The sequence below is a fragment of the Archocentrus centrarchus genome, chromosome 21, assembly GCF_007364275.1.
Source record: "Archocentrus centrarchus isolate MPI-CPG fArcCen1 chromosome 21, fArcCen1, whole genome shotgun sequence".
Taxonomy (NCBI): Eukaryota; Metazoa; Chordata; class Actinopteri; order Cichliformes; family Cichlidae; genus Archocentrus; species Archocentrus centrarchus.
The window spans coordinates 15490140-15512912 of NC_044366.1; the positions used below are offsets into that span (position 1 = coordinate 15490140).

At 42.9% G+C, this 22773-nt stretch overlaps 1 protein-coding gene across 5 annotated transcripts in view; it reads right to left on the reverse strand.

Moving 5' to 3' along the window:
• The window catches only part of igf2bp2a (insulin-like growth factor 2 mRNA binding protein 2a), a 73479-nt gene that overhangs the window by 14486 nt on the left and 36220 nt on the right, over positions 1–22773 (reverse strand). For all 5 annotated transcript variants that reach the window (XM_030758915.1, XM_030758920.1, XM_030758917.1 and 2 more), the window contains 11 exons: positions 20369–20432; positions 19222–19512; positions 18908–19042; positions 14418–14540; positions 12313–12448; positions 10387–10512; positions 9775–9843; positions 8966–9088; positions 8557–8631; positions 8272–8403; positions 7913–8026 (listed from right to left, as the gene is read on the reverse strand). In XM_030758915.1, coding sequence (XP_030614775.1) covers positions 7913–8026; positions 8272–8403; positions 8557–8631; positions 8966–9088; positions 9775–9843; positions 10387–10512; positions 12313–12448; positions 14418–14540; positions 18908–19042; positions 19222–19512; positions 20369–20432 — 1388 coding nt within the window. The remainder of the gene's footprint in view (positions 1–7912; positions 8027–8271; positions 8404–8556; positions 8632–8965; positions 9089–9774; positions 9844–10386; positions 10513–12312; positions 12449–14417; positions 14541–18907; positions 19043–19221; positions 19513–20368; positions 20433–22773) is intronic.

Genomic DNA, 22773 nt, shown 5'->3' on the forward strand with positions numbered 1-22773 from the left:
CTCCTCTGGCAACGACGACCTATGCCCGCACGTCTCCCGCGTCTCTGCCTTCTCAGTTCGCGGGGAATATCAAGTCGTTCTGCAGGAGTAGGCACAGCGGAGCTCCCGATGGAGATCAGCTGGTCCCGAGAGTAAACAATAGGAGCGTGGCCCCTCTCGCAATCTCCAGACATAAACACCATAAAAAGGGTAAATAAAAACAAAATTTTCCAGAAAAAAGTCTGCTCCATTATGAGGAAAAAGAGCAGAAGATACAGAAACACAAAAACACATCTAATACTAAACAAAATGAGAAAAAACACGGAATGAGTGCGGAGTTGCTGAAACTGGCTGCCTGCTCGCGCGGCGCCGGAAGCAGAATGGAGAACGTTAAGAAAAAACAAATTAACTTCCAGTGGCGAGGCCTCTTTACTGGCCTCTTTCACAGGTTGTTTTGTTATCTTTTGTATTTGCCCTCAGTTATTTGTAGTTCCTTGTGTCTCTCTGTATTCTGTGTCAGGTTTGCGTCTCTGTTCCCTTATCATATTTCCTGTTTTATTTTGATATTCGTCCAGCCCCTGTCTGTTGTATTCAGTTTTGCTTCCCTCTGGTCTCGTCTTAGTTATCAGTGTCACCTGTGTTCCCACCTGTTTCCTCTTCCCTCATCAGCCCTTCTGTGTATTTAAGTCCTGCGTTTTCTCTGCCTGTTGTCGTGTTGTTGACGTTATTGTGCCTGTGTGGTCCTGTGTTCCCCGTGTCTTCCCTTCGTCTCCCTTACAGAAATAAATACCTTTAAGTTATGCCTTTCTCTGGAGTCCCTCGTGTTTGCCCTTCCTCGCCTGTTTCCTCCCCGGCCATGACAGTACTTTTGTTTTAAAAAAGTCAATTTTTTCTTTATGTCGTTAGAGTAAATTTCATTCAATTCATTCTTTATCCTATTAATTTCAATTTTTGTTCCCTGCTTCAGTGTCTCTTTGTGTTCACTTTCTAATTTTCCTAGTTCTGACTGTAGCTGTTCAACTTTCATTTTTCTTTGTTTTTTCAAATTTGAGCAGTAGCCTATTATTTTCACTCTTTGAACTACTTTAAAAGCTTCCCAAAGTGTCTGCTGCGATACTTCTCCATTATCATTTTCTTCAAAATATTGCTTTATATCTGTTCTTATTTGTTCTCTTATTTGATTTAGTATCACTGTATTTAGCCTCCAATTAGTCCTCCTTTTGTCAAAATCCAATATCACATTCAAGTAAACGGGGGCGTGGTCAGATAAGTCCATTATGCCAATGCTACAATTTGTGACCCTCCACATGTCTCTTAGGTAGTAATCTAACCGAGAGTAGACCGAATGTGGATGGGAGAAGAAAGTAAAGTCTCTTTTGGTTGGGTTCAGATCTCTCCATGTGTCTGAGAGACCAAGCTCCCTCATCATTAGGTTGATGTTTTTGGCAATTTTCTTTTCTCCTGTGTGTCTTGGTTTTGATGTATCCAGTGTTGCATGTAGTCTGACATTAAGATCCCCACCACAAATTAAGGTTCCTTGAGCATCTGAGACTAGTAGTTCAAAAATTAGTTTAAAGAATTTCCACTCAGACAGTGGAGGAGCATAAACATTTAAAAAAGTGACCAACACCCCCTGTAGGTGACCAGAGATCAGAACATATCTCCCGTCTGGATCTTTCTTAACATATGTACATTCAAAGTTTAATTTCTTTGAGATTAATATTACCACCCCTCTCTTTGAGCCATGCCTGCATGAAGAAGAATACTGATTAAATCCCCATCTTTTAAGCTTTTCATGTTCTGATTCTGATAGGTGTGTCTCCTGGAGAAGAGCCACCTCTATTTCTTCTCATTTTAATTTTGCCATAGTTTTGCTTCTTTTAATTGGATTTCCTAGGCCATTTACATTGTATGTAATTATTTTAATTGACTTGGTATGTTGCATTGTATGTCGCTTGAGTACATGTTGACCCCTGTATACCTAAGTATGGAAAACAACCTTCAACCCTGATGCTATCGATAACAGTAGCATCTGCATGAACAACTACACCAGAAGAAGAAGAAGAAGAAGAAGAAACAGCCTTTATTGTCCCACAGAGGGGAAATTTGGGTGTAACAGCAGCCGCAGTTATTATAAATATAAATAAAAATATAATAATTCACACTATTAAGAAAAGAATATATATATATATAAAATCAACAAACAAGATTAACCTTAATACTACTAATAATAACACTATATACAATGTACATGATGTGCCTGTGTGTTGAACCTTAACAGGCCGGACTATTTACAGTATATTATATATTATCCTACATTGTGTAGGTTATTGTGGTTTTTGTTGGGAGCAGTGATGGTTATAAAGTCTTACAGCTGCTGGGAGGAAGGATCTGCGGTAACGCTCCTTTGTGCATTTAGGATGCAGCAGTCTGTCACTGAAGGAGCTCTCCAGCTCAGCAACAGTTTCATGCATGGGGTGGGAGACCTTGTCCATCAGTGATGTTATTTTGGTCAGAGTCCTTCTGTCTCCCACCACCTGCACTGAGTCGAGAGGACATCCTAGGACAGAGCTGGCTTTCCTGATGAGCTTGTCTATCCTCTTCCTCTCAGCTGTAGACAAGCTGCTGCTCCAACATACTGCTGCATAGAAGATGGCTGATGCCACCACAGAGTCATAGAAGGTCTTCAGGAGTGTCCCCTGCACTCCAAAAGACCTCAGCCTTCTCAGCAGGTAGAGTCTGCTCTGACCCTTCCTGTAGAGCGCGTCAGTGTTATGAGTCCAGTCCAGTTTATTGTTTAGGTGAACACCCAGGTACTTATAAGAGTCCACTATCTCAATGTCCACTCCCTGGATGTTCACCGGTGTCCGTGTGGTGGGTCTGCGCCTGCGGAAATCCACCACCAGCTCCTTGGTTTTAGCGGCGTTGATCAGGAGGTGGTTCCGCTGGCACCATTCCACAAAGTCCTGAGTCCACTGTCTGTACTCTGAGTCATCCTCACCTGTGATGAGGCCAACTATGGCAGAGTCGTCAGAGAACTTCTGCAGATGGCAGCGGGGGGAGTTGATGGAGAAGTCTGCAGTGTAGAGGGTGAAGAGGAACGGTGCCAGCACAGTTCCCTGTGGGGCCCCCGTACTGCAGACCAGCCTGTCAGAGACACAGCCCTGTGTCCTCACGTACTGTGGGCGGTCAGTGAGGTAGTCCAGTATCCACTCGGAGATGTGGTGGTCCACTCCTGACAGTTCCAGCTTGTCCCTCAGAAGTCCTGGCTGGATGGTGTTAAAAGCACTGGAGAAATCAAAGAACATGATCCTCACAGTGCTTCCAGGCTTCTCCAGGGGGGTCAGAGCTCGGTGCAGGAGGTAGATGATGGCGTCATCCACCCCGATGCCAGGCCGGTAGGCGAACTGCAGCGGGTCCAACGAAGACGACACCATGAGGCGTAGATGGTTGAGGACCAGCCTCTCGAGGGTCTTCATTAGATGCGATGTCAGGGCTACCGGCCTGTAGCTGCTAAGATCCTTTGGATGTTTGGTCTTTGGTACCGGTACCACACAGGAGGTCTTCCACAGTTGTGGTACTTTCCCCAGCTTCAAGCTCAGGTTGAACATGTATCCCATGATGCCACACAGCTGATCTGCGCAGCACCTCAGGAGCCTGGAGCTGATGCCGTCTGGACCAGCAGCCTTTCGCACCTTGATTTTACGTAGCTCCTTCCTCACATGATGAGTTGAGAGGGACAAGATGGAGGTGGGGGATGGGGGTTGTAAGATGGAGTCCTCAGAAGTGAAGGGGGTGGGTGATGGCTGAGAGCTGAGAGGTGTGAGGTCCCAAGAAGAAGAAAGGTTGGCAGTCATTAAAGATGGTGGGGCTGACAGCAGGGGGGACTGGGCTGGGGGAGGGGTGGGTGGCTGGTCAAACCTGTTAAAGAACTGGTTCAGGTTGTTCACCCACTCTAAGTCTCCCACAACCCTAGGGCTTGGTTTGTGGCCTGAAATTGAGTTCAAACTCCTCCAAACCCCACTGATGTTGTTCTGCTGTAGCTGGTCCTCCATCTTCTTCCTGTAGATGTTTTTTCCATCCCTGATTTTCCTTCTCAGATCCTTCTGCACGGCTCTCAGCTCCTCCTTATTTCCTGATCTAAAGGCTCTCTTCTTCTCCTTCAGGAGAGCCTTTATTTCGGAGTTGATCCAGGGTTTGTTGTTTGAAAAACACCGTACCCTCCTGGTGGGCACAGTGTTTTCCACGCAGAAATTGATGTAATCAGTGATGCAGTCCGTGATGCTGTCGATGTCCTCCCCATGAGGGGCACAAAGCTCTTCCCACACAGTGGAGCTAAAGCAGTCTCTCAGAGCTTCTTCAGTCTCCTCAGACCATTTCTTCACTGTGTGTGTCACAACTGGTTCTCTGTGTACCAAGGGTTTGTACACAGGCTGGAGATGAACCAGGTTGTGATCTGAGCCCCCCAGGGGAGGCAGAGGTGATGAGCTGTATGCCTCCTTGATGTTGGCATACAGTAGATCCAGTGTGTTGGTATTCCTGGTGTGGCAGGTGACATACTGGGTGAAGGTGGGGAGAGTGGAGGACAGGGAGACGTGGTTAAAGTCCCCTGAGATCAGAAAGAGGGCCTGTGGGTGCTGTATTTGGAGTCTGCTGGTAGTAGCATGGAGGACATCGCAGGCTCCAGCAGCGTTAGCAGAGGGCGGCACATACACAGTTATCACAATAACATGTGAAAACTCCCGAGGAAGATAGTACGGCCTCATGCTAACAGCGAGCAGTTCAATGTCCTTACTGCAGAGCGTCTCTTTGATGGTTAGATGTCTGGAGTTGCACCATCTATCGTTCACAAACACAGCCAGACCCCCGCCCCTCTTCTTACCACTCTCCTTGGTTCTGTCGGCACGGATCAAATGAAAGCCGTCCATGTTTGTGTGAGTCCGGGGTTAGCTCGGTTAGCCACGTCTCCGTCAGGCACATGAGGCTACTCTCCCGGTAGCTCCTTTGATGTCGCGTTAGCGCCGCCAGCTCGTCCACTTTGTTGGGAAGAGATCTCACGTTTCCCATGATGATGGACGGGATGACGGGCCTGTACCTTCTCCTCTGGCAACGACGACCTATGCCCGCACGTCTCCCGCGTCTCTTCCTTCTCAGTTCGCGGGGAATATCAAGTCGTTCTGCAGGAGTAGGCACAGCGGAGCTCCCGATGGAGATCAGCTGGTCCCGAGAGTAAACAATAGGAGCGTGGCCCCTCTCGCAATCTCCAGACATAAACACCATAAAAAGGGTAAATAAAAACAAAATTTTCCAGAAAAAAGTCTGCTCCATTATGAGGAAAAAGAGCAGAAGATACAGAAACACAAAAACACATCTAATACTAAACAAAATGAGAAAAAACACGGAATGAGTGCGGAGTTGCTGAAACTGGCTGCCTGCTCGCGCGGCGCCGGAAGCAGAATGGAGAACGTTAAGAAAAAACAAATTAACTTCCAGTGGCGAGGCCTCTTTACTGGCCTCGTACCTCAGTTGGAATACGAGAATAGAGGGAAAGTCTCTTCCTCCTGATGGAGAAAGAGGGCCCTCTACAGCCTTCACGCTGTAGGCCATAATGTCCCAAATGTCCCGACTTAAAAGTTTAATTCCTTATGCCCTTAGTTTCTTCTACTTGCAATAGATAATATTACCCGCACAGCCTAGCGGAGAACACCTGTATGTCCATACATTTTAATGTCCAGTACTAACAGCGCAGGACTAGTCCTGCGCTGTTAGTAATAAGTCAGCCCATTTCTTCCTTATATAAACAGTACTTATCTTGTGTCCTGTCGCCTGAACCTTTGCAGTTGTTCTTTAAAGCCTTGCTTCACGTTTGCATTCTTCTGCTTTCTTTGATTTCCACTGACACTCCAGGATAGCCGGTTGATTTGATCCAGGAGAGAGGGTTGGCTTCTCAGGACCTGTACTGGTATGCCCCTCTCTGCCATGTCCACCGTTGCCGCTTCCCCTGAGTTGTAACTCACCGTGCCATCCTTGTAAAACACTCGCAGTCTGGCGGGGAACGGGGTTTGAAATCTTATGTTTTTCTCCCTTAACGCTGCCTTTGCTTCTGCGTAGTCTCTTCGTTTCTTCAGCAGATCCGGAGCGTAGTCATGATCTATTTGAATCTTCTTCCCCTGAAAGTCGAACCCTCTTCTCTGCCAGGTTTTCCTGAGTATTTCTTCTTTCATTTTAAAACTTGAAGATTTAACCACAATGGACCTCGGTGGGGCATCGGGCGGGGGTTTTGCGGTCAGCGCCCGATGTGCTCTCTCAATATTTATAGCCGTGGATGCAGGGAGCTCCAGACCTTTCATTAACATTTCCTCCACAAACGCCGTCATTGTTGTCATGCCTTCTTCAGCTCCCTCCTTTACTCCGTATATTCTAATGTTGTCCCGGCGCGATCTCCCCTCCAGGTCCATCAATTTGGTTTCTGTTTCCTTCTGGAGCTTCACCAACTCAGCCAGGATCTCCTCCGCTGACTGGACTCGAGACTCTACAGTGTCTATGCATTCCTCCGCCTCTTTCACTCTGTCAGTGATCTTGTTCATGTCTTCTTGTATATTGTTCAGTTTCTGGTTAGAGTCTTTTCTGAACTCCCGCAGTTCTGTCAGAATTACTCCCAGGCTAGCATTTTGGCCCAGTTCTGGCTGTGTCTCCGGTAGCGTGTCGGCTAGCATGTCATTGCTATCTTGCGATGCTAGGTTTTCTTTCATGATGTCGTGTTCCTTCCTTGGTGCGGCTTCTTTCTTACTTCTCTTGGGCATACTTTATGACCCGTTGCCTTTGCATTTATATCCGTGCGTCTCTAAACAGATTCAAGTCGTAACGGGTTGTTTTTAATGTTTTCGGTCGGGAGCCTATTGCTCTATGCTGCCATTTCTTTGCCAGCTAGACCGGAAGTCCTATCTGTCAATTTTAATACAGAAAGATCCATGAAACCAAGTTCAAAACTGTTTTTTAAATTGTGCTGAAAATTGTATAAGCATTTTTATTGGCAGCTGCATTTAGCAAACACTGTTGCTTTAGTATTATTTGGTTCAGAGATGATCTATAAGTTACCAAGCTGTTATGATTTCAAAACTGTTACTCACCTCACTTGTCAACAGATCCAACTGCAGTATAACTGAGCCAACTACATCCAGTCTAAAAGACCATGTGATGTATGTAAAAGCAGCTACTCATTCTGTTTCAGTTAATTATTACTAGTTAACTCATACACAGGGTTACACAGAGTTGGCTGTGGACACCTTTAGTGCACTCACGCTCAGTTTTTGTCTGATTGAATTTCTCCATTGTCAGAGAACTTTCAAGCCCAGCTGGTTACAATGACAACAAATTGTAATACCAGCTGTCTACATCTGCCAAGCAAAAGATACGTGCAGCTAACAGCTCAGCCAAGGGGGGCAGTATTAATGTTAACATCCTCTCCTGCTGTTACAACCACAAGCCTCTCATTACAGGCAGATGGATGCTGCCTTCTGCACAGAGATACAGACAGCAGGCAGCTCGGCAGATAGGAAATCTTTCCTACATAACAAAGATAGGTGCTATTTAGTTCTATTGTATTCAGTAGAAGGCAGACATTTTTGCATCTCAGAAACACTAAAATAATCTAGATGTTTTAGCGCTACAAGCCAAAAGAGAATGTATGTATGTAAAAAAAAAAAAGAAAAAGAACAAAACATGTTGCAGCTGAACAAAGAGTCATCCCACATATTTCAGCGGGTTTTATGATCACATAAAAATGTCAACTATATGCCATGTTTCATTGTTTTATGTGATTTAACAATGCCTTTTTACATTGTAACTCGTCCAGCATTAACAACAAGTGCAGCCGTGCTTTTGCTACCTGTGTAGCAGCAGACTGATGAGAGTGAAGTTTAGTTTTGTGTACCTGGCTGGCAAAGAAATGCCCACTGATTTTCACAAACACCTCGTCGTTCTCATCAGGAGTTTGGTCCCGCGGTACGATGACCTCTGCGCTCGTAAGGTTCTGCAACTCGTTTACCTGAAACACCGACACAGACTCCAGTTGTTGCGGCCTTACTCTGAATTTCAATTACAACTTCAAATGAAACTAAAACACCCCTTGAAGGAATGTTTTAACTGCAGTAAACACCAGCATGGAAGACTCTTACCGATCATTTATTCGATTAAAAGTGTTATCATGCAAATATAAATAGCTTATTTAAAGAAAAACTTTTAGCATGATATTGTTTTACTGCTCAAAGGAAAATTCAAGCACACACTTACTGTCTTGCCCCCTTTACCAATGACCCTGCCAGCTGCACTTGAGGGAACCTTGATGTGCGTCTCCAGTTTGACCTCCTCCTTCGCCGAGAAAAAGTTCTCCTCTTTCAGCTTCCCAAATATCCGACCTTGGGCCTGGAATACAGAGGAGGGTATGAGGCAAGGAGAGACTGGGGAAAATGGGGACACACAGTGATCAACTGCTGTTATGAGAACTATTTATGAAGTTAATTTCCCCACAATTCTTTTTTTTTTTAACAAATATTCCTGCACATATTCAGTTTTTACCTTAAACTGAGCTTCTGGGGTTCCAGTAATGATAACCATCCTCTCAGTTACATCTGGGCTCTCAGCCGGGGCGATCTGACATGCACATAAAGAGACAAATAAGATTACCAGCTTCTCAACGGATTCATCTGGTATGAGATTATGTAAAGCTTGTGGCCATTGAAATCATATGAATTCCACAAATATACTGAATATAATCTCAAAACCCAATAAATGAACCACCTCTGATTGCATTATATGAAATGTTTCTGATCTTTTCCCATTTTGAAACATGAAAATTGCTCCACCTCAGATCCATGACCTGCTGCTGTGGCTTTGAAAAAGTGCACATCTCACTCATTAGATTAGACACTTTGTCCTCCTCTTTCTCCTTTCTTACTGAACACACCGTTGACAATGACAAACGCACCTTGATAGAAGCGCCGGCGAAGTGGGCAAGTTGTTTGATGTGCTGGCCCTTCTTCCCGATCAGGGCCCCGACTGCCTGAGTTGGAATAAAGAGGTAGACAACCTCCTGTTCTGGAGCCTGTTGCTGAAAAAAGAACCACACAGATGGGAGAAAAATCGCTATACTTTCATTAAAACTTACTGTTTATTTGACTGTGAAAGACAACAAAATGACTTCAAATTGTTGCAAATATTTTGAGTGAACTTGACAGATACTTGAAGAATGGCCAACAAAGCTGACACCACATGCAAGAGAGGCTAAATTAAGCCTTCTTTGGGTAAACATTGCCCTCTGGCTGCATCTGAATGGAATATTTCCTATTAGGGGTGATGTCTACCCTGTGTTTTTGTTTTTCTTAGCATGGTAACACTCATGTCGTTGAGGTTTATAAAGTGAAGTTTTACGAGCCGCAGGATAACTCTGGGCTAAAAAGTCCCCTTCCGAGAATATTTGTGGTGTTCTGGTGACTGGGTGATGGTAAGCAGGAATCCAGACTCTCTGCCCAACACAGACGCTGACCGAGGCGTTCTAACGGTCTGTTATTTACATATCCATCTCATTTAGAGCTGCCTTTATCTGTTCTGTAGGAACATGTATATATGGTATTTGCAGAACAAACACAAGTAGAAGAACTTTTGTCCAACATGTCACTTTTCCAAAATATCGTGTTCACCTGTTTAAAACAATTATCTAGTTAGACAAAAAACAAACAAACAAGAAAGGGTTCAGGGAGACAACACTGGCTGTGGTGCAGATTTAAGGGAACATACTGAGTGCTGGTGGGGGATGGCACTTGCTGAAGGAACCCCGTACAGGCCACTGAGATGTGAAGAGTGACTCTGAAAGTGAAGTGACAAGCATGCCTATCAGATGGCACATCAACACACATGTTAAAAGGCACAGGCATGAACACAAGTCAAGCTCTTTCTTCAGGGGGAATTTCAGGGTAAAAACTCACAGTGAATCACACACTGAGTTTCTTCACTACGAAGCACGCACATGCATTCTCACACACTGTCTCACACCACTTTGGCTCGCCCTCATCAGGCAATGAGTGGAGACTTTGTTTTACTGACAAACTGACTCATCTCTGGAGAAGATGGGGGAATTCTGGTCGCTTCAAACTGTGTACAAAATCATGCAGGAAGACCTGAGTCAACACTGTAGTGTATTTTAAACATGCACTGTAGGGGAGCCTGGTTTACCATGTGTTGGAAACAAATTGCTTTATCAACTCAATCTTTATCATGCAGTTGATGTGGGAAAACCAACAAAGGCAAAGTCATGGCTAAAGAAGCATTTTTAAAAATAGCTTTTCCTTCCCTTTTATGGCTGTGTACTCAGGTAGTCTGTGGGGGGGGGGGGGACAGGAGCACACTCACTAAGAATGGGTTGTATCCTGCTGGCGCCACAGGGGGCACAGCACCACGCGGTCCAGCAGCAGGGGGCAGCACCGGCAGACCAGAGGAGAAGATGCCCAGAGTGCTCAGGTTCAGATTGGCCTGTTGCTATGCAAAAAAAGGAGAAAGAGGCAAAGTTTAGTCACAAGAAAAGTCATTACAAAGAAGATGATTGCTTGGGATTTTAAAGCTCATTAGTTTTTTTTAAAAGGTGATAGGATTTTAATTTTGATTTTTAGATCCAAAGCATCATAAAGCAAAACAAACTGTCTGCAGTGAACTTAGACAAAAACTGAGTTGGGGGAAAAAAAGATAAAGAGAACATACAAAACACAAGCAACTTCTTGGATTTAAAAATAAATAAAACAAGAAAGAAGAATAAATTTTCAAGTGTTTTTTTAATAATAATAATAATGACCCCTTTATATAATCTGATACATTAAAGTGGGTCACAAAAACAAAGTATTTTCTGTTCTTACATCCCTTCAAGGAACACCAAATATGTGCTGACAAATAAGCATGCGGCGCTGAGGCAACTATTCAGCAACAGTTTGGATGACTGAGGAACTGTCTGAATAATTTATCAGTGAAAAATAGTTCAGCTTTCCCAAATATATAGCAAATGTTGGCTAGTTCGCTTTTAAACATATATTATGAAAAATCCTCTTCATTAATGGATTCATTGAAACTCTATTTGGACACACTCCAGTAAAACTGCCATTTTGTTTAACATAAAATGAAGGAATAAATGTTCCTAAATGTTTTAGAAAATTCTTTTACTGCATAAGCTGAAAAACATTTTTAAAAAACCACTGAACTCTAAAAAAAAAAAAGGCTTGTTGCAAGCTAAAAATGGGTCTGCTTTCTCAATTCCTTAAAAAGATAATGTCTCTGTGGTACATTGGTTTTCACAGGATAGATGTTGTGAAAGCATGAAAAAAAAAAACCTTCCCTCAAAGTCAAGTCAGCTTTTCTGGTTTCATGGCCATGACAAGACATACTGCCCTTTTTTTTACTTCCTTTATCCTCGAAAGCTTTGTGTAATATCCAGAGTGTCACGCTAGATGGCCCTAACTGCTTACTGTAGCGCTGAGGCACAACCCGACAGGTGCCAGGACTACTCGTACCAGCCAGAACAATTTAATAGCGTGCTGCGTTATGATTATTTCTGAGCAAATATTTGGACTATCACAGTGAAGGGGAAACTAACAAACTCATGTGCTAAAGGGAACAAATTCGAAAAAAGAAGGAACAAATTCTGTGGTACTGCACGAGTCACATCCTGAAGAGCATCATCATCATTAATACAGTCACTTTATCAGCATTCATCTCTCTGCAGTACAACAGAGAGCATGCAGAGAGTGCTATCATCGCTATCGCTCTTCCTCAGAAGATGACCTCTCAGGCTGCGCCGCTGGTGATGTCATCAGGGCAGTGTGAAAGAGGAGCTGGGTGAGAGGGCGGCCTGCACATATCAGGTGGATGCTGGGAAACGCAGTGTGTTACAGCAGTAACACAGACACACACAGCAGGGAAGTAAGTGTGAGTCAGAGGCTCCGTGAAAGAGGCAGACACACACACACACACACACACACACACACACACACACACACACACACACACACACACACACACACACGCATGCACGCGCAAACACATACGCAGACAAGCTGTGCCGAAACACTCAACTCACTGATGAGCTGTCCGGCGATCGTTTACTGTTATCCATTTACCAAGCTGGTATTACTAATGCTGGTGCTAGCATGCGCTGAATGGGAAGGCAATATTATCCTGCCGTATATCATCGCTCCTCTCTGTTGTTCACATGTCAGTCTACGTGAGTCAATGTACTATCATAAGCACACTCTAACAATCAGGAGGCCTGCAGATGGTACCCTTGGGACTTACATTTATAGCAGCAATATCATTCTCATAGGCTTCCCTCAGTTTCTTCATGATCTCCACCTCGGCTTTACAACATGCATCTAAGCTGCCCTTCACCGTGATGGTCCTCTCAGGGTTGTAAATGGTTAAGTCTTGTAACCTGCAAGGAAAATCACACAGGCGCACACACAAGTGATTAGTGTATATGCTCACAGAAGGAAGAAGGAAGACATGCAGAGGACTCACAAGACAGATTTAAAAAGATACTGACACATTTATGTACTGACGTTACGTTTCCACACTCTAAGGAAACTGGATACTACATTTACCATATTGCAGCTCAACAGCATCTTTCAATATGCTGCATTCACATCATATGAGAGGGATGGCAGAGAGGAGAAGCTTCCGGTGTTATTAGTAATAACTCTGTAACATTTACAGAGTTGGTTGAGTGAGAGTTAAACAATCCGTGCACTGACAACACGTAGCTATTGCTACATTTTTGGATTTCCTAACTGGCTCACTGTATGTCCTTCACAGATCCATCATGCACCTACCAATCATATGACCCTTTCACAGAAGACAACAGCCTTGAATACCACTGAATTAGATGCATGAATAATACTATGCTAGTATAGTTTTAAACTGAATCCTGAATTTTATATTACATGAATGGTTATATGATATTTTATTCATAATTGAGATTATTTGTGAAGCAGTGCAAAAGTCTATGTCTGTCTATGTCTCTTTAAATAACTAATGCTTAATTTATGGTGCTGTTTTAAATCTCTACCCTGTGCCGTAGCCTGACCCGCACATTCTCTGAAATGTAGCTCCACATGGCAGTGACTCAGACCTCACAACCAGTGTCAAAGGTCTGTTTGGTAGTAACAGAAGGATAAACAAAACATAATAGGTAATGCAAAATTTAGTAACCTGCTATATATTCCCTTTTTCTTGTTTTATAGCTCTGACAGTAGCACATAGACTCAGTCTGTTCTTAAGTCTTCTTATTTTCCAGCGTTTCAGTAAATGTAACTGTTGTTTAAGATATATTAGTTCACCGTCTGACATGATCAGCTCAGTTTCACTCGCAATGGCGGAGCAATGCAGACACCCCAGCAAACGAGTATAAATGCAAACAACGATGGCGCCCACTACAGCACAGGCTCTGCAGGGATTCAACGCAGTGCCATAAATTAAGCTCAGTGAGTCAAGTGGATTAGCAGCAGAGGGACATGCCTTTAGAAATGGAAGCCAAATGAAGCAACATTGTGATTGTTTTTTTTTTTCTTCAGTTTGTGCAACAGCAAGATAATGATTCAGTCTGTACATTTTAAAGGTTAACCTTGGACATATAAAAGAAGAAATCCCCGTAGTTATCTGTTATCTTGAAAGTTGCTGAAAATGTTTTTGAAATTCAAGGTATCTGACTCTGCTGAATCTTTTGTTCTAAACTTTACAGAAGACTTATAGAGCAGGTACTACTGAGATAATGCTACTCTGAAAAGTCTATTACATGAATCAAAGAAGAGAAAGCTCCATAAACCAGTTATCCTCGACATTAAACAAGAGTTAACACCTCGAGGCCTTTAAACCTGAAACTCTCTGCACTCTGTTGGTGAACACAGATGACACTACAAAAAGATTTAATAGAACCATCAACTCTGAATCTACTTTTTGAGCTTCTCAAAAGGGCTCGCTCCCCCTCTGTCTCCACTCTGATGTCTCTTTCTCAAGGCTCATTACATCCACGGAGCTCGCCGAGACAGAGCAATTCATTAGCACTAAATGAAGGAAGGTTGGGGAGCACAGTCCGTTAAATGGGGTGCAATCACCACCTCTCTAATATCATGTTCTGAAGAGAAAAAGCTGTAATCGAATCGTCACGTTATTTCTCTAACAACTCAGTTAAGTGAAACCACATGCTGATGGGTTACTGAGCGCACAGGAAGGAGCGTATGGTGGGAAGAGCTGAAATCACTGTCTATTACCTATGATTTGGTTAAGTTAGTCAAAATATTTTTAGTCTTTGATCTCATTCAAAACGTAAATCCACTGAGGCAAACTGCAGACATAAGAGATTACACGAGTAGGAGCACCAGAGGCAAGGTAAAAGGGGGGCTTACGAGGAGATGGTTATCTTGGTCCCTGTCTCCTCCTCGATCTTCTTCAGGTTGCGGCCCTCTTTGCCAATCAGCCGACCCACGAGGCTGTTGTGGGCAAGGATTTTCAGAGGGATGTCCTCCGTCCTGCACATAAACACACACAAAGGTGAGATGGTAGAACATAAGTTCTACAGAGTGTCGCTGATGTGGTGTGAGCAATGATATGGTGTCAGGGGGATGAGCAGGAATGCAAATACATGGGGCCTAATGCTAAGACAGCTATTTCTTTAAGCAAGAACACAAAGGAGGTTTGCTTTTCATAGAACAATAGGCTTTATAACAGAACGTGTTTTGATACCAATTTTGCCACAACACACTCAAAAGCTGCATTTCACTGATGACTCCAAGCAAGGTGCAGCACCCACACTCCAGGAAAACACGAAGAAAACAAAAATGATGGTTTCGTATGTGAATAATAGTCTCTTGTGGTGGGGCCGCCGCATCTCAGCTTGTAGAAGTGTCTCAATCCCCAGCCCCTCCAGCCAGCCAGCAACTCACAGTGTGTGTATGCATGTGTGTGTGTGCACTGTAAAGCGCTTTGTAGAGCGTAGATTTAGTAAAATACAGACTTTTGCATTATGCATTATTTTATAATTTTTTCAATTACCAGAATTAAAAGTGACAAACTGCTCGGTGCCTATTCTTCATAACCTACCAGTTTCCAAGGGTTTTTTTTTTTATTTGGAATGAATCAAGTAAATTGGCAGTGATTATAGGTAAACAATGTAAAAGGCTGTTTAAACTATTTACTTTCTGCCAATTGAGTCTGATTAAATGCCATACCAACATAATGACTAAAAAATATAAAAAATCAAGTCAGAAGAAAGAACACAGTTTTCAATAATAATCCCTTCTGTCAAAGTCAAGACATTAATGCATATAAGTCCGGTGTTTGGCCCTGAATAATGTATTACAGCGCATTTATCTAGAAGCCAAAGCATTGATTTTCTTCTCCGGCTGCTGATTTTAGTTGATTTAAACATATTCACTAGGAAAACAGATTGTGTAAGCTGTGTAATTAAGGTGAAATGGAAAGCGAGTCCCAGTTTCTTTTACACAGCACAAATTAGGATGATTTAACAAAGTTAATTTTCCATGACTTTGAAATATTCTGAAGTACAGATGGTATAACATAGAATGCTTGCATAATTTTGATATTCAAGTCCCTAACAAGAGAAACGTGAGGCTTAATAAATTAACTATGGATGATTCACGTATGATGGTTTCTTTTTTTAATTTGGATGAGGAGGCTGAAATTTGTATTTGGTTCCGCACACGGCCACCACCCACCACCTCAGCCCTGCTTACATGGATGGAGAGACCACCTACCACCGTCTGTGCTGCTGACAAAATTACTTTATCAGTTTAATATTGATTTCTGAAAAACTGAAATTTCTGTCTATGTGTAATGATAATTTATCTAACAACAGCAAATATGTTTTCATTGCTACAGGGCAACCTGCTACCATATGTCAGTAGTCGTTTTAATGATTACAAAAGTCATAATGAAACCATCACAAGTACTAGTACGCGCCCATGTAACCGTACAGTTTTGCCTGTTCATGCTGCTGGCTGTGAAATTAAAACTTATGTTTCCGTAAGATGGTGTAGGTGCATAACAGCAGAAAACAGGTCCTTCTAGCCAGATGCTAGGTGGTTGACTGGTAATCTGGTGGTATCATAATACATCACGCATAACTGAATCTTTGTGGATATAAATGAGATGATACTGTGGTCAAATAAAAATGACACAACACTTTTATCAGGTGTTATAGCTGCATAAATGCTAAAAGCAGGTCATTTTAGCCCATTGCTAGCTGGTTGCTAAGGAACACAATGACGTCATAATAACTGATATTAGATAAGAACCTTCAGGGCCTCAAGATGTACCTGTGTGCCAAGTTTGGTTACCCAACTCTCAATCGTGTAAGAGGAGTTGGCGACCAAACAAACTAACAAACACGCACAGAGACAGCAATTTTGTATACCATCGTAAGACAGCAATTTTTAACTTTAGTAGATGGATCTGATTTTTGTAACATTAAAAGACGAATTTCCTGACAACTGTGGCAGAATTCAGGACTCAACCTGAGGACAGCCGACGTGTAACAAATTATTTAATTAAACCTCTGTGTGTGGAACAGCTCACGAGGTGCAGAAAGGTACAGACTGAATAACTGTCCGGTCTGTCTGGACTTAATAGTTGTGAATACTATTAACGCTACTGTGCTACACTTGGAAATGTACACAATTCTCCTGCTTTGAGTTGCAAAAATATTGATGTTGTCACAAAAAAGACTCTTACAAACATGTACATGTGTAAACAACAAGTTAACGCAACAAACCTCCTGAGGTGTGGTGGGTAGCAGCCAGATGTTGGAGCTTTTGTTTGGGCTGGGTTAAAGATTTGGTGATAGTGTATAAGATTTGGTGATATATATATCTGTGTGTGTGTGTGTGTGTGTGTGTGTGTGTGTGTATACCTGTGTGTGTTTGTACTATTCTGTTCTGTAGACCTGTACAGACGTGTGCTGCTGGGTGAGATTAGTTTGGGGTGAGCTGTAGGTCAAGTAAAGGGAGATGACATTGGCGTAGGTTAAGAGGCCAAGTTTAGTGGTTTGGGTTTCACTACATAAAACTACAGGGTGTGGTGTGATCAAGGCGGTGGGTTCGCTTGTGTGGGTGTGGCACCGGGTGGTGTTATTTCATAGACAGAGGTGCGGAGGTTATTGTTACATGTGACAGTAGGATTACTGAATTGACAAACTGACGTAATTTCACTCTGTTGCGTAATACTCATCCGTCTGGCACTTTCAGCTTAAGAGACTTACAACATTCATATTTGATAGGAACAGAAAAAATACTATTAAAAGGTATGCTGATCTATACATTATTCAAAATGTACCCATTTTCTTTCATCTTTATCGCTTTCTTTCTGAGTGGTATCACTTTCAGTACATTCGGTACAGTAAGTGTGAAACTACAGCCAGCAACCACGTAGCTCAGCTTAGCATAAAGACAGAAAACAAAGAACTACACCACCCAGCTTACAAGCAAAACTATATTTTTTTTAAACTTGTAAAAAATAATCAAGGGGGTCTCTGCAGATACTCCAGCTTCCTCCCACAGTCCAAAGACATGAATGTTAGGTTAACTGGTGATCCTAAACTGGCTGTAGGTGTGACTGTGAGCATGAATGGTTGTCTCTCTCTCTCTCTGTGTTATGGCCCATTTATGCTCGGTGCATTGGTTGTTCTGCCTGCGTGTGACATCATCACACAGCCACAGCCATTTATACTCCGTTACGGCAATTGTCCATTTGTAATCTTCTCCAGCACTGTTATAGAAATTTCCCACAATGAGTTCTGTGCCATCTGGGAATCCCTGTGCTCTGGCATACATGTGCCATATAAATCCCAGTACATGTGAGCTTGCTAACACAGTCTTGCCTCAAGCTCATTCGTTCTGAAGATAACTGCGACGGTAACGGCAAATGCACAAGGTTACAAAAATCAAGATGTGCACCACTGGCTGAAACGACACCAAAGCGCAGCTTGTGCCACTGGATATGACGTCACTTTTTTCATCCGGTGCTGTTTGCAAGGGCGAGAATGGCGAATATAAATGGGCCCTTAGCCCTGTAGCACATTTGTGACCTGGGTGTAGCCTGCCGCTTGTCCTATGACAACTACAATAGGCTCCAGCTTCATCTCTTTGGACAAAGGAGAATTTTACACTCCTACACATATTAAAGTATTATGAATGGGGCCATAATGTTTTTAAGATTTCAAAATTTTGTGACGTAATACAGCAAGACTAAAAAAATATTCTGACCCAGTTTGCAAAGCTGTTCACATATATCTTTAAGCATTACTCATCAAACAGCCTAAAGGGTTTTCCAGACAAATCAGAGGTATGTAAACGCAGATACAGGTTCACAAACAAAGAACATTATCAAAAAAACAAACAGTCTTTGACAAACATAGTAGTGTTCACTATGTATTATCTCAGAAAAACGGATTTTTTAAAATAAATTCAAATGCAGTTAAGTTCAAGAGCGACTTCCCTCAGCAAACAGCACGCTTGCAAATAAATGCAGATAAACACGAGTATTATGTGTTAAAGGTTGACGCTCAGACAGAGCAGAAGCTCAGAAAGTTCAAAAAGGTGCAGCTTCTCATTAAAGTTGTCAGGCCCAATTAGGAATGTTGACCTTGTTTCTTTAAGCTAAGCTGTGATCACGTGTCAGCCTGTGAGTGTGTCACTGTGTTTACTGTGTCAGTGGTCCAAGTGGGAGAACGCGCAGTGAGATTAAAAGCTGCGCAGGCAGGTAAAAGGATAAGATTATAGCCCTGCAGACATTATGGCTAATCTACCTGTGAGGTTGTAAACATGCTCCACATGAGCACATATGAGCAAGTTTATATATAATAATATTTGGGTAGACTCACGTCTTGGTCTCATTGGCCTCCTTCTGCATGATGTCCAGGATCATGCGACAGGCGGCGGAGCAGCCCTCGGGTGTTGAGTGGATGGTGATGGGTTTTTCAGCTGCACCTGCATTTTCCTTCCGATGAATGTCTACCCTGAGAGAAGGACACACACAGATATTGAGATTGCAGTAAAAAAAAAAAAAAAAAAAAAAAAAGTTGTCTTACAAACAAGAAGAACACAAGCCTGAGATACAGTCCCAAAACTTGCCCTGACCACAAAAAAAAAAAAAAAGACGGTTCAAAACCCAGCAGGGTCAGGTGGTACTGCTTACTTTGATTGTGTCTGTTTGGTGACATTCTTGATAGTGAGGCCTTCCTTGCCGATAATGGCTCCCACAAACTGAGTAGGCACGAGCATGCGCAGTGGGAAGTCGTGTTGTCTGGGGCGTGGAGAACCGTAGCCTCCTGATGGCCCGGGCTGAGAGGAGCCCTGGTCCCGGGAAGCCCGACCCCCACGACGCGTGCGAGGAGCCTGGACAGGTGGAGCAGCATCCGTGTCCATGATATATGACACCTTGAAAGAGTAGTCGTCGAACTGGTGTCCTGTCAACTTCTCGATGGCTCTGGGAGGGGAAGTAGGAGCAGGAAACGTCAGGAGAGAGGAAATAAATGAATGGCTGCACTAACACAAGAATATCAGACTATAGGTTCTGTGACAGTTTGAGTGATTAATATCATAAGCCTCTGATATACTTGAATCCAAATATGTGTTTGTTACACATGATGGCTACCACTGCTGAACAAGAGTCACCAAAGCCATAAATAACATCTGACATCTGATTATTAGTGGACAAAAACATTAAATATAATTTGATTTCATGCTCCATCCACTGTGCTTTGTGATGGGAAACACTAAAAATTAAAATGCGAGATCACACAGCAAGCTTCTCAACTACAGCTCACCACACACCCACCAAGAGTGACCTGGTGAGCTTACATCATATTAGTTTCCCTTCAAAAAAACTTTCCCCTCATAAAAACACCAACACAATGGTTTGAAATGTATTTACTCTGTTTTCACAAGACTAGAATAAGTTGGGAAAATGTGACCTAGGTGTTGGATGGACAGCTGGTGGCCAACCATGTTTTTTTTGTTGGTTTTTTTTGCACTAACAGAACTTGTCATTGCTTACCTTTTAATCCTGTCTTTCTCTACAATATAGTAACCTCCTCCATGCTTACATATGCTTGCGTGAAAATGAGAAGTTCACAAGGAGTTTGCTATTGTGTGGGCCACAGATGAACCAACCCTGCTCTGACCTTTATGGATATACTTTTTAAACTGCCTGTTACAAAGGAAAATATCCTAAATACTGAACAAATACTGCTTGTATACTGCTGCTTCTTGTCTGTGCAAGTATATCACGAGTCTTGCTCTTGGTACTTGGCTGCATCAGTGTCATTACTTGTGCTGCTTACACTTTAGCTTCCTCCTTGGTTGCGTATGTAACATTCACCACTGCTGTTTCTGTATCAGTGTTCACTGCAAAACAAGACAGCCACAGAGAGAAAAGGGAATAAAAAAAACATAAGATACAGTAAACAAAGGTTCAGTCATATTTACACATGTACATAGCAGGTCTTTGTGGTTGCCGTAGGTGAGTCAGAGACACATACAGGTTCCCGTGGTGACCCAGAGAGCTACTTGTCTGTGTGAATCCATTACAGCCATCACCACACTGGCTTCCCTCCAGTCCCTGCTGCTTCCTCTACAGACAGGAGCAGCTTAACACAATAGCCTCTCTGCCACTTGCACAATAACAGATTTAAGTTTGACATGACAGCCTAAACAAAGAAAGTAATCTGTGATAAAGTGCAATGCAATACAGCAACCAAGAAGCACCTTCCCGGGACTTGTGGTCCTGTGAGTAAAGAACAACACAGATCCTGCCACAATGAAGAGTTTGATTCCTGCTGAGATCACGCATTCTCTAAAACGTTGAAATATAAGTGGAATTCAGTCTAAGCAAGCTCTGTACAGTGCACATAAGTACAAAAGGATCCGACTGTTTGGATTATGAGTTGATCACTGTAGTAATTTTTAAGCAAAAGAAATTAATTAAATAAATAAGCATTACATGTTTTTTTTCTTCGTCTTATGATAAAAAGAAACTCAATCAGTATTCATCACTTAATCAAATAATCAGCAGTTACGGTCTAGCTGAAGCCAAGAGCTGGGCTATGAATACTGAGACTGGACTGCAAAACATTTTTCCTATCTCTTGCTCTCTACGAGATCACGGAAAGGTTTTGTTTGCTCTAATATTAAATGTTTTTAGAATGTTTTGTTTGGTATTTGCTGCTATTAACTTGTGCAGTACATAAATATAAAAATCTCAAGAAAAACAAACAAAAGAAAAAAAACAAAGATGTTGGACCACCACAAGCTGCCAAAACAGCTTCAGGCTCGGCACTGATTCTTAGAATTTCTTTCAAAAGATATTCCCTCATTTGATATTTGGCAAGTAGACTTAAAGATGGGAAGGTTAAATACCACGTACATGTACCTCTGCTGGACAGAGTTTGGAAGCATTTAGGGCTGCAGTGCCAGTGCATGTGTGGAAACAGATAAAAGCCACTAGCTCTCCTCAGTGTAGGGGTCAAGATTGGAGGATTTCCCTTTAATTTGTCAACCTGGTGTGCATGTTTCCTTAACCTGTCTTAGCTCATTGTACTTCAGCATGTTTTATTTAACTGCATGATACCTGTAATTTGAGAGAGCAACAGTGATACTAATGGCTAAAGAACAAGGTCTGAGAAAGGCAGCTTGTGTTATTGATGAAATGCCTTCTGCCAAAAGAGACAACAGTATCTCTCCTTTTTCAACTATGCTTGTGAAACCAAATGAATGTCAAAGTGAGTACATCTTCAAAGCTCTGTAAAGACACTTCTGAGGTTTTAGATATTTTGCAAAATGGGTATATAAACTCTACTGCAACCCAAGAACAAAAACATGTCAGTTACCAACATAAATAAGTCAGGAGATGCCAGGTATACCACAGAAGGAGTAAAATTACTTTTGAGCTGGCTTTTCTCTGTGGACAGTAGCAACAGGCATCAGTGACCAAGAATGAAGCTTCCTAACCCGCTGGTAAGTAGCAGACAGCAGGTCTGGAAGGGTTAAATCCAGTGAGCATGCCCAGCTGGCTTAGAGAGGGCGAGTGGGCCGAGCCTGGCATGGTGCCCGGCACTGGCACTCACAGCCAGCTCTGCCCCACCCCGCCACCAGCAGCTCTGACCACGCCACACAAGAACACGGGACTTCTCTAAAACCTCACCCCTGTAACTAGCGTGCACGGACCCAGGGAGAAAAAAAGTGACAGGGACTGCAAGAGGTAACGGGCACGCAAGTGAGCTGGCTCCATTGATAATGTAACAAGTGGTGCTCGGACAGGCAGGCTGAATTAAGAATTAAGAAAGGAGATGAGGGAAAAATGCTGTTACAGAGAATGAGGTAGACTGTTTAACGGCAGCGTGTAGTAAACTCTGATTGGAGTAACTCCTATATCAGGTTCTCTTTTAGCACCTGTCATGACAACAGTGAGTAGTAGTTGGTTGTGGCTATTTTGATACACACACACACACACAGACATTTGCATGTGTGTTTGTGTGTGTGTGTGTGTGTGTGTGTATAAAGATTTGCACACATGCATCTTTGTGGGTGTTCATATCTAGTGGCGTATGCCTCTATTACTCATACATGCGTGCTTAGACAGCTAAAAGTTTGCAGGGATTGCTCCCCATCAGACAGTGCAAAAGCCTAACCACAGGCGCCTGCAGTGTCCTCCCCGGTTACCACGACGCACCTCCCCAAAAGAGACGGA